General features: G+C 29.8%; 1 protein-coding gene across 1 annotated transcript; it reads right to left on the bottom strand.

The window, feature by feature from the left end:
* Positions 1-11693: 11693 nt before the first annotated feature.
* Positions 11694-12458, bottom strand: LOC108917531 (trafficking protein particle complex subunit 6B). Its single transcript, XM_018724172.1, has 3 exons — positions 12272-12458; positions 12153-12214; positions 11694-12052 (listed from the first exon to the last, which is right to left on the bottom strand). The coding sequence occupies exons 1-3, from the start codon at positions 12359-12361 to the stop codon at positions 11725-11727; spliced, it is 480 nt and encodes a 159-aa protein (XP_018579688.1). The 5' UTR covers positions 12362-12458; the 3' UTR covers positions 11694-11724.
* Positions 12459-12618: the final 160 nt, after the last annotated feature.

Here is a 12618-nt window from a genome sequence, read left to right as displayed (position 1 = left end):
TTTTTTGCAGTTTTGTTTCTTTACCATTGGTTTAAAAGTTACAAAATCTTCTTGAGACATTCCTTTTACTTTGTACTGTGGGGCAGTAACTTTGGCCATTTTTATTAGACTAATCCATTGATCGGGAGTATATACAGCAGAGTGACGTTTTTTTGCAACTTTAATCACAGCATGCATGCTGTCATTTTCATTCTGCGTATGTCCAATTTCAAGAAAACGGTGTGTTATTTCCAAATCTAAAGTCATTGATGCATAAGCAAACATTGCAAAAACAAAACGATTACGGTTTTGATCACCGCAATTGTCGGAATAAAGAATAACCTTTCGTATGCCATTTTCTTTAACACTTTTTGAAAAAGATCCATAAACAACTTCCAATTTCATCCGGTCCTCTCTTCAATATTTGCTCATGACATACATAGCAATAGCCTTGATTACTGCCAAAATCATACATTGTAAAGTTGTATGTTGCGATTTTACTTTTATAATAAAAATCGCTGACTTCTGACTTGGGCGTTACTAACACCTTCTGCAAATCAAAGCATGCTGTTATTAGAGATTTATTATATTTCGACAATTCTTTATCAATGTCTTTCAGATTTCGAACCGCGATTTTCTTCAAATTATGATTATTATAATCATCATTTTTTCTGGTCTCTTCTTGGGATCTGTATTCTTATAGGCACTACATACGGAATCTCTTTTTGGCTTAAAGCTATATTAAATTTCGAATTCTCTCGTTTTTCCTCCAGGCCCACGGCCTATAGATAAAAGAGTTATTAGTTTAAAGGGCTTACGGTTTGGAATATATATTTATTTCTCCCTTTCTTTCCTGTAGGTACACTTTATAGGGGTATAGGGCAAAATAATAAAATTTGTGTTATTTTTTTTTGACCTGGGAAAATCCCATTTCTATACAAAAGATTCAGTTTTCATTTTTTCATTCTATTTTTCTCTTTTCAATTTACAGTGGCTATATCTCAAGAATTTACAAAAAATTTTCTTATACTTTTGGCGTCTCGTTAGTCGTTTGGGGGCCTATCTTCCAAAATAAGTCGGGTTTTGCCGACGTCCCGACCTGGCCAGACCGGGCCTGTCAAAGACTGGGATATGCTCGAGTATTTTTACATAATATGTTAAAATCAGGTACTATATTGTCGTAAGCTTCAATAACATTTCAAATTCTCCATTAAGAGCATTGCGATACTATTTTTTCGCACAGGCACGTAGTTGCAAATGGCATTAATGCATTTATTGCCTGGTCAGGATAGATTCAGGATATTCCTTATAAATGTCTAGCAAAAAATCAAGAGAAAGGCGACGTAACCAAAGCGAAGAACGCTGCGCCAGCTTATAAGTTATAGGCCGACTTACTTGCACTTGCATAAATAGATCAGCTCTTATAGTAACTTATACGCGTGTAATTTTATACTTACGAAAATAAAAAGTTGTAAGAATATAATTTTTTTGAATTTTGTAATTATCGATAAATAAAATTTTAAATTTTTGACTGAGTCGCGGAACCCCCAGAGAGGTAGAGTGTGGAACCCCAGGGTTCCGCGGAACACAGTTTGAATACCGCTGTAACTGTTATATGTATATTGAAAGGAAAAAAATGTCGAAGCCGAAATTGAGTATTATTTCTTATTTCATAGCTAAATATACACGCAAGATATGTGACAATATTTTTGTTAAAAAAGATTATAATTTATAGTATGCATCTCTGAACTTAAAAGAACAGTTAAAAATACCGAAGTATAAATTTTTTTTATTTTCCAGACTTCGGTCATTCATTCTATTGTAAATATATTAAGATTTAAGAGTATGTGTTTTTCAGATAATCCAAAATATTGAAAATGTATTTTTTGTCACATATTTGTTTTTCTTATTTCTAAATTATTACTAAGGATGTCATGCTTCGTAAATTATAGAAATAATTTTTACCTACCTGCGGCCATTTTTGATAATTATATCTAATAAAATTCAAAGCATAATTACTTAGCTATTTATTAATAATTAATTTAATTCAGTTTACATCACACTATTTTGAACTACAAACATTTAAAGAATTTATTAATTTCATAATCTCTTTAATCCCTTTTTAATTTTACCAAGTATCGGATTTTATATTTAGAATGTATTATAACTTTTCCAGGTACCTACCTGCCTACTTTATAGGCCATTATCAATTACCATTTCCAAGATTTTCTATATTGTGTAATAATTTAATAAACTATAATTACAAATCATACAGTAACTGCCATAAAATTTCCATCAAATAGGTATCAAACATATTTATTTATTTTTGCCAGTAACTTTTGTTTGTCCAAAAAATAAATAGGTAGGTATAAGGACAAACTTACAAATTTTTAACTTACGAGAAAAATGATATTTATTTCATCAGCTAAAATTAAACAGATACTATTTTTTTAAATATGTGGAATTACCAGCGAAACCCTAGTAGCGTTAATTAACAGTACTATACAAAATCAGCAAATATTATTTCTTTGGTCAACTCCATTAATAATATTGGCAAAACTGTACTCTAAATAAAAAATATTAAAGAGCTAAAGTAAAAAATAAGAGTACCATTAAAAAAATCTAATTTTTTAAAGGTTAATAAATAAAATCCAAATGAGCAGGAAATTAACTTAGTTCTTGTTACAATTAGTAATATATTGATAAAAATAAAAATCTGTACTTATAAGGGTGTTTATAAAGTACCTGTACAAACTTTAAAGTTTAAAGGGTGAATTTTTGACTAGTTTTAATTTAAAAAGTGTATATGAACATGGGTCCACAACGGCTTGGTTCTTGAGATATCGATCGTCCAAAAAAAATGTTTGTTTCAGTAATTATTGTAAATGTTATAACTTATTTATAGAAGTAGTTTACTCTTGTAAATGATCTAAAGTTTGTCATATCGCAATACAGTCAATAAAAGACACATTTTTCAATTGTTTTTCAAGAACTCTTAATAATTCAACTTACAAAATTCCAACGCAGGTTGGAATACCTTTTATACATAAAATTGAATGGAGAATAGGTATGTTTAATGAAGCGAATGACATATAGTGCGACACACAAAAGTTATGGTTATTTATTAAATCCAAGTACAACACTGTATATGTGGCGCCCTCTAATATTAAACAAAAAACTAAGTAAATATTTGAGTTTTTCATCATCAATACTCTCAGTTTCCCGAATTTCGTCAAATTGCCATGTTATTGAACAAACATATAATCAAAATACCAAACAAGAATTTTATTTGGACGCTCTGTATCTTAAGAACTAAGTCGTTGCGGACCCACATTCATAAGAGCTTTTTATCTTAAAATTAGGCAAAGATTCACCCTTTAAAGTTTGTACAAGTAGTAATAAACACCCTGTATAAGCCATTTAAGCATTAGCAGAAACAGGAAATATAATTAATAGTGAACTAATGACAGTCTACTACAATACAGGTGTGGTACAGATTGAAGATTTGAAAATATTTCTTTCTCTGACTTTTCTAATAATTTCTGAGGCCCATTTTGTGAAAGTACTCTTTTCATTTTACAAAATTGTAGAAGAGCGAATTGTAATTCTGTTTTATAAAAAAATGTACTCTACAATATGCATTTCTAAGCTTTAGCTATTCATTTTCAATGTGTAGATTAACGTTTTTTTGAATATTAATTTTGGTATATACCCTATGGATAACTAATTAAAGTGAAAGAATAAGTATATTCTTTTTAATTAAAATTAATTAAAATTTTAAACTGGTATTTTCTTAGCCTTATAAGACCTTAAGTTAATACTTAAATCAATTGGTTGGCTTTGAATTGACTTTTTCAGTTATTAAGAAAACAAATGTTTCCATAAATTTCTGATTTTTCTTATGTGTTTTCCAAAATATTCATTACTTTTTCTCTTATTTAAAGTACTTTATTCATCTGTGGCAAAATTACCCACCCATCAGGTATAGAGGGAAGGGTGAAGGGGTTAATAATACCTACTTAATGATAATTATCCTTATTAGGTATGTGAATAACACCTATTTAAGGGTAACCCTTTATTCACTGGGGGTCAGTACTAGACTACTGTTTATGTAGTGTGTATCCGGTGTGTGATCTGGCGATTTAGCAGCATTTGGAATATGGTGAGTTATTAAAAATATTTTTTTAAATTTACAGAGCTAATTTATATGCATTCCTTCTGTAGTATCTTTGCCCCTACATTAAGAAATCTGTGAATTCGTTGTCCAGAATTATCCTAAAAATACGTGGGAATAACATTAACTCTAAGTAACAAGATAGCAAGATTTTTACGTGTACAACTTTATGCGGCTTAAATTTTGTCCGTATTAAGTGTGTAAAATAAATTAATATTTATTATGCATGTAGGTACTATGAAACTTTACATACACACTTTTAAAAAATTTTTATGTTAATGAAATAGTTAATAAAATTTTCATTGTACTTTTTAGATCAATCCATAAGAATGTCTGAATTGTGTGATGAACTTTACAAAGAAGATTTGTTGATTGATTATGAAAATTCCCAACAAGGGATTAAATCCAACAAACAAATTGTTGAATTTAATAACGAAAAAACGGAATCAAAAAATGGCAAAAAAAGAATTATAATCAAAATTAAAATATGTGACATACATTCCGATGGGAATGCGACCGAGAATGACCCTTTAATTAAAATAATAAATAGACAAAATTGCAATATAGGATATGGTTTCAACAACAACAAGTTTCTCAAGCATTTTGAAAGCAAAGCAACAGGCAGAACATATACTATAGAATTAACAGAAAGTGTTAAAGTAAATATTCTTCCAGAGTTGGATTGTAATGAAAATTTATTAATTGAAGACTACAGAAGAAAAGAAGATGAAAATGATACAAGACTAATTAGCCCGGTTCAGCAGAATCTAACAGTTCCTAAAAAATTTAATTATGAAAATAATCCAAACAAAATTATGGATGATATCAACTCAACAATGCATATTGTGGGAAATTCAAACAAACAAGAGAGTAAAGAAACATCTCTAAGCAGAGAAAATGTATCTTCCACACCAAAAGAGGCGAATAGAAAAAATCATATGAGTGTACAAGAAATAAATGATGTAGCCACAATAGTTAGCGATCAATTGTTTGAACAAGATAAATGCATATATTTTTGCACAGACAAAAATGAAACTGACTCCAAGAAAGAAATTGCAAGAATTGTAGAACTCAAAAATTTCGAAAATGATCAATCAATAAATAGTGTTGTTCAGAATACATGCAAAGAAGAAATGAAGAAGTACGAAGATAACTGTCAAAGAAGTTACGTTATTGATATTAATATACCCAAAGAAGGCAAGGGTGAAGACGTACTAAATGAGCATGTTATAAAAACAATTAAGAATATGAGTAATTATAAGAACAATGGTAACAGCAGAAATATTGAATTTATTAATAATGAATCGATGTATTACACAGGAGATACAATCACGCAAAAAATAAACGAAAAAGCAATGAATTTATTAGTAGATAAAAAACAAGATGAAACATATACTTGTGTAGTTAAAAAAAGTAATTCCACATTGTGTCCACGAACCAAAGAATGGAAAAATGAAGAGGACTTTAAAAGGAGACGAAAAAGTATAATATATGAAAATTCCTCATTGGTACACAAGGACAATAATGGCAAAATAACTAATTTTCAAGACTGTATTGTCAATGACACAAACAAGGCGAAAGAAACTTTACGCAATAAAGAAACAAATATTGCAAAATCTATTACAACTACTTCAAAATTGTTGAACAGCAATAATGACAAGCAAGAAAAAGAAAAGATAAATTCGTTCATTGCTAAACAATCCACAAACGTCGACATTCATTGTTTACCAGATAAAGAAAAAATAAAAGACTCTTTAGTAATCAAGGACCTTATAATGAATAAATATGGAGAGACATTGAAGCAGTTCATGCAAAGAAGCTTACGAAGGAAACAAATAAGACAAAATCAATCGTGTGATTATAAAAAGCGAATGGAATCAAAACAGAAATTGAACCGACCGATGAGTCTGGATATAAAAGATTTACCCTGCGATAAAGATTTTTCACATTTATTATACAACAAAACTCCAGACAGTGGCTTGGAAGCTTCGCAAGAATTAGATTACAGTAATTGCAAATTTAGCGAATCAATTCAAACTTCCAGCCAATCACTTAAATACAGCCCTACAACTTTTTTAATGGAGGCTCTGGGGGATGAATATATGAACATAACGTATGATTCAGAACAGGTATTATTTTTACTCATAATCTTTTTTGTGTTACTATTTAACTTACCAAAATTATTTTAGGAAAACCTACAGAAATGTTACAGTACACCTATTAACCCTGTATCATACAAGCAACGCAGCAATGGTAGAAGTATCGGGAGCAGTGAAATATCAACACTCATATCAACAGTTGATGGAGTGGAAAGTTTATATAGTACGATCGATAAAAGCAGAAAAAAAATAAAATCGGTTTTGAAGAAGACCTCAGTGGTGCGCCCCCTATTCAACTCTACTTCATCGGATACTTACATCTACGAAAGCATTGGAGAATTTAAAATAAACCCTAAATCTGAGGAATTACATGTTGCAATTTCCGTACAAAGTGCCATTATTGCCCAGGTATCAAAAGCTCTAAGTCTGTGCAAGCAGTCAACGGTATTTTTTGGGACTATACCACATCTAGAAGCCGAAAAATATCTTCTATTTGCCAGTAAGTACACCAAAAATTAAAATACGTCTGTCGTTTTCTCACTCTTAGGTATCTTATAAAAAATGAATAACTACAAATTTTTCTGTTTCAGCCTATAAGAAAATAATCCTCGAAAACCAACTCAATAGGGATTACGAAGAAATGAAGTCTGAACAATGCTTCGGTACTGTAAATGTTGAAAACTTGAGATTTGTTTTAAATACAGGACATTCAGTGGGAATGAATAATGTCGATGAACACTACATGTGCCTATTGCATTCTGATGCTACTTTGCTTGCTAGTAATATCGTCCTCCCGGAAAGAAACGGTCAAATAATATTTCAACAATCCTTCCAATTCAACAATTTGATGTCCGACTTTGAGATATACATTAAGATATTTTCCATGGTTTTGGAGAATAAGCATAAGGTAAATTTCATGAATTAGTTTTGGTTAATGGTACTTGTAACTCTTTTTGTTGAATGTGATGTTTACGCATATCTTTATCTCTTTGTAGAAAAAAATGTGCCTTAGTCCAACCAAGATACGCTCAACCTGGAAGAATGGAAAAATATTTAACAAACATACAGACGGCTTACCAGAAACGTCATCCTTCCGATTACTCGGCACAAGTAAAATAGGGGTTTCCGATCTTTATAAAAGCAACTCGCTATATCTGGAAAAGGTATCTTCGAATGGGAGAATATCTGATACCTTCACAGCCGACATCCAAAGTTCCATAAAAATAACTAACAACATTAAAGGATTCTTAACCATCGGAACCACGAACATATTGTGGAACAGAAGGTGGTGCAATTTAGAAGGCCCGTTCTTGAAATATTGGAACTATCCCAGCGATGAGCATGATAAGGAGCCCATAGGCGTCTTTGATTTAACGAGTAGTATTACTCGTCAAGTTTCTAATGTCGAGAAATCTGTATGCTCCAGATCCCGGACAGTCATGCTTCAAATCCAATCGGAGGAACAAGGAGCTCTGACGCAATATTTCCTTCAAGCTGACAATTTGGTTGAATTCGAGGAATGGAAAAGGCAGATAAATTCAGTTTTATTATCGTTGAATAACTGGAAGTATCTAAAGAATTGTAATTTTTAATATATTTGTTTTGTGTGTACATATTCCTGTTTGTAAATAAAAGTGTAATGCAAGCACAATTTGTTTTTATTCTTTCCAGTTAATGTAAGCACTATAAGATATACTTTAATATGCAATTCTATAATTTTACAGAATTACACTTCACTTCAAAATTAATACACAATTACAAATGGAATCGAATTTTTAATTTGATTTTTTCAGTCGATAGCTAATCATATATTAATTTTTTGTTAGTTTAAAATTAATAGAAAATAATCCGATTACAGCATATTCATGGTACATGAAGTTTGAAACGCCGCCCTATAGGGTATATAGCAAAAAATCATACTCTAGTTCTCTTTTCTGAACATTTTTTTTTATTAATACACAATTAAATCAATATTCATCGGTTTACTGTAAACATTTAACAGATGACTTAGAAATTACCGACTCTATAGCCATTAACGATATTAAAAATGCTAAAAATGTGCTAGAAAAATTTGAAATGACATTGACAATGAAAACAATTATGTCTGGTTTTTAGTAAGAGTCATCAATGTAAACCCTATTACTAGAAGTGTTAACAAATGTACTTATTTATTTCTTTTATGCAATCTATTTTTTTTCTTTTTGTCACTGATTTTTATTATTATTACTGTTATGTCCAGAATTTTTAATTTTTACAATAAACTGGTGTATTTTAAAACAGTATTTCATTTAACAACAAAGAGAAATTGTTCTGAAAAGCTGGTATTTACAGGTTGATTCAAGTCAAGCGATTCTAAGACGAAAAGTTTATATAAACATAGATCCGGTCAGGCTTTGAATTTAAGATACAGTGTCAAGCTTTTTTTAAAAAATCGTTGTTTTGTAAAAATCTTAATAATCCTTTCACCGATTTTTTTTTAAATTTTGCAGTGCTATTTATGCTATAAAGGGGCTAATCTAAATTAAAATTAATAAGTCCAGTGGCATTTCAGGGAACACATTAAACAATATTTTTCACAAAAAAATGTGCGCCACTGACTTTTTTAAAACTTATAATTTTTTCGCATTAACCAACTAAAAATGCAAATTTTCTTTTGAATTTTTTTCGTTTCTTGTTTCTTTTTTCTTAGACTAGCATAGACTATTGATATGGAAAAAAGTAACACATACACTACACCCCAGTTTTTAACAGTTTGGTAGTTTTAATTTTTTATTGTGTTATCCCAGGGACACGCAATTATTATTTATTTTTTCTCCAAAAAGGGAGCAGGAAATGAAAAAAATCCAAGTGACAATATGTTGTATTTTTAGCTGCTTAATGCGAAAAAATTATAAAAGTTTTAAAAAGTCAGTGGTGCACATTTTTTTTTGTCAAAAATATTGGTAAAGGCGCCTCCTAGGGCGCCGCTGGACATAAAATTTTAATCTAGTCAGGGCTACATTAGCCCTTTTCTCCCATAAATAACACTATCAAATATCAATAAAATCGGCTAAAGGATTATCAAGAGTTTTACGAAATAACGATTTTTAAAAAAAAGTTTGATACAGTTTAACATCTTGAAAGCAAAGCATTACCTATGTTTATATAAACTTTTCGTCTTAGAATCGCTCAAAGAATCACCCCTTGAAGTTTGGCCACATACTTAAATAACACCCTGTATATAAACTGAGTGTAGGTACTAGGAAAAGGATTCGAGTTTTCTCTATTAATGCTTGTAATTCTTTTTTTATTGTTATATTTGACTTCAAATAAATTAAAATTATGTAAACATATTTCTTTAATAATATTTCAGAACAAGAATTAAAAAACAAGAATTATAAACAAATTTTATACAATGTTGTCATTTTTCAAGTAAAAATCTTGAACTAGTGAACTTGCTAATGTTTATATTCAGTTGAATAACTAATTGTGATGTTATCAACATTTTTTTTTAAAATCAAAAAAAAAAATTAATAAAAAAGGGGGCCCCGAAAAAGAAGGAAAAAACCTGAACAAAAGGTCCCTAAAAGAAAAAAAGAACAATTAACCCAAACTAACCAAAAAAAAAAAGGCAACCCCAACGAAAAAAAACCCTCCAAAAAAAAAAAAAAAAAACCAAGTTTTTTCAAAAAAATTGAAAAACAAGTTTTTTAGAAACTTCAAATTTGGTACACTTATTTTTTTATATAAGTTCAAAGTAGATAAAAAATTTGGTGATGATACATATACAGGATGTTCTCTTTCTAGTGCCTGTGCGCCACTGGCTATCCCGTAATTTTTTTGTGTGTACGCCAGTGATACCAGAATTTATATTTTTAAGAATAAACACTATTTTAGAAGATTTCTTTGCTCTTACAAAATTTTGATCTTTTATGGATTTCGAGTAAAATTGGCATTTTTATACATTAAATATAGGCAAATATTCCAATTTGTAAAAAAAATAATTTATAACTGCAACCTCAAAGCAGGGAATAATAACGAAAAAACGTCACATTAAAAAAAATAACTATACATTTTTAATATTTGAAATAAACAATATCAACTAATAATAATAAGAAAGTAAGTAATATTGTAAGAAAGTCAAAGTTAACATTTTAAATAAACCTAAATTTATATTTTTTATAAACACATTAAAATAATATTACAGTAAATGCTCAAAGTGACTTCCTTGTTCTTAAACACAAGTATTAGTTCTTCAAAAATTAAAATAAATTTTGTCCAATAATTGTGCATTACCTCTCATAACATTAATTTCATGTTGTATTCTTTCCCATTATTCGTTTTCTGTATTTACTGAAAAGTTATAAACTGTGGTCCTCTACGCTTTACAAAGGAAATAATTACATGGGTTTAGATCTGGGGATCGAGATGGCCATTTTAAAAGGGCATTATTTCCTCTACCTATCCACCTGTTAGGATAGTAACCTGTAATAACTGGACTTTTAATACTCTATTAACGAAACTTTTTGAACTGAGGAATTTCTTCGACCCTTTCCAAAATTTGTTCTTCCAGCTGAATAGTTCCAGGATTTAATGTTACAGGTAAAAAAACGTCGTTTCCCGAAGGCGTCTTTCCGCATTAGCAAATGTTTTGTGATTTGGAATTCTTCGATTAGGAAATCTTTCAGCACATGTTCAAACAGTAGCACAACAATTTTCTTGACAATAACCCAAATCTAATAACATATCAGTTTGTTCAGCAAAAGTATAAATAGCAATAAAAAACAAACTAAGATAAAATTAGATCACACCTCGCTTGAGACTGAACCTTTTAATTATTGTTATGAATTTGTTTCTTTGTTGTTCTAATTATCTTAAACTGATTTTGTATTATTTAATGTGTAAAAAATGCCAATTTTACTCGAAATCCATAAACGATATCAAAATTTAGTAAGAGGCAAAAAATCTTTTAAAATAGTGCTTATTTTTATTTAAAAATATAAATTATGTCTTCATTGGCATACACACAAAAAAGTTATGGGATAGCCAGTGGCGCACAGGCACTAGAAAGAGAACATCCTGTATATGTATTCTCACCTAATTCTATATTTACATTGCCCTTATATACAAAAATATGTGTACCAAATTTGAAGTATCCAAGAAAAACAATTTTCAAATTATTTAAAAAAAACTAGGTTATCTGTTCTATATTTAGAAAGCTATATCTCAGTAGGCGTGCATTTTTGAATATAGGTAAGTTAAGGTAAATAGTCTTATTTTCATCCAAGGAACCTGTGGTCAAGCGTTGTCCATCCATTTTAGGGACACCCTGTATATTATTAGTATGTAGCTAGATTGCGACGACGTTTAGCACATTATTCATACAAAAAGGCTTTTTGATTATAATATTCTACTAGTAGAATTAAAAACATTTCACCAAAAAAATGTTTATGTAACTTGAATAAGGATTATATTATTTTATTGAATTTATATTTATGTTCTCTGAACTTGAATATGGAATTTACACGATGGCATATTTTGAACTTCTGCGGTAACTAGACAATTAATATTTAAATTAGCTAAACTACCCCTAATAATACCACAAGTAAATGCAACATATCTTGGAGCTGCTTCTAAATACTGCTTGCCGTTGGAGAGTTTCGTTAAAAATCTGAACCCGTTATCCTGCAAGACGTAAACACCTTGATGGTTTGTCCTAAGGTTGTCTATTTGCTTTTTATATACTGCTGACCAGAAATCTGTGCAAATGAATTTCATTGTATCTAGCTCATCCTTGAAGCGGGGCATATCTTTGGTTAATCTGAAATTTAAAAAGGAATGGTAAGTAGGATGGCAAATTTTTACAAAAAAAAATACCTATATGACTTGCAAATAATCAAGATATGTTTTTTTTATTCTACCTTTCGATTATCCTAAATCCTGTAGAGAATCCAATGTATTCTATTATCGATAAGTCTTCATCCTAAAAGAAAGTATGTCCATATAAAGTAATTATTACTAACATTATTAAGCAACAAACCTTTGACTCTTTGTATTTTATTTCATTACTTTCTAGAGCATAATTAACAATCTCCGAATGAAGCAACTCAAATAAGGTTTCGTCTGCCATCTAAACTTTATACACCTTTTCCAATTTAATTTTTTTTATCTTTAGAATATTATGGATATGGAGTGAAAATAGTAAAATAGTAGGGTTAGGATTTATTGTTTTGACAGTTGACACATGTGCCATGTTTTTGAAAGCTTTTCATTTTTATTTACAAATTCACATCTGGATGTAACGTAGTTTATCCATCTCTCTCACTCTAAAATAAAAAAAAAACGTAGAAAGAGCACCACAAAGTAGTTTTTTAAATGTGTGGGAGC

Source organism: Anoplophora glabripennis, unplaced genomic scaffold (genome assembly GCF_000390285.2).
Source record: "Anoplophora glabripennis isolate ALB-LARVAE unplaced genomic scaffold, Agla_2.0 scaffold57, whole genome shotgun sequence".
Classification (NCBI taxonomy): domain Eukaryota; kingdom Metazoa; phylum Arthropoda; class Insecta; order Coleoptera; family Cerambycidae; genus Anoplophora; species Anoplophora glabripennis.
This window is presented reverse-complemented; position numbering and strand designations above follow the sequence as displayed.

Bases quoted from the DNA above. Each gene is read 5' to 3' on its own strand.
- LOC108917531 (XM_018724172.1), bottom strand. From the start codon at position 12,361: ATGGCAGACGAAACCTTATTTGAGTTGCTTCATTCGGAGATTGTTAAT. The intron at 12,215-12,271 runs GTTTGTTGCTTA...ACTTTCTTTTAG, and splicing joins TAAAATACAAAGAGTCAAAG to GATGAAGACTTATCGATAAT. The intron at 12,053-12,152 runs GTAGAATAAAAA...TTTAAATTTCAG, and splicing joins GGATTTAGGATAATCGAAAG to ATTAACCAAAGATATGCCCC.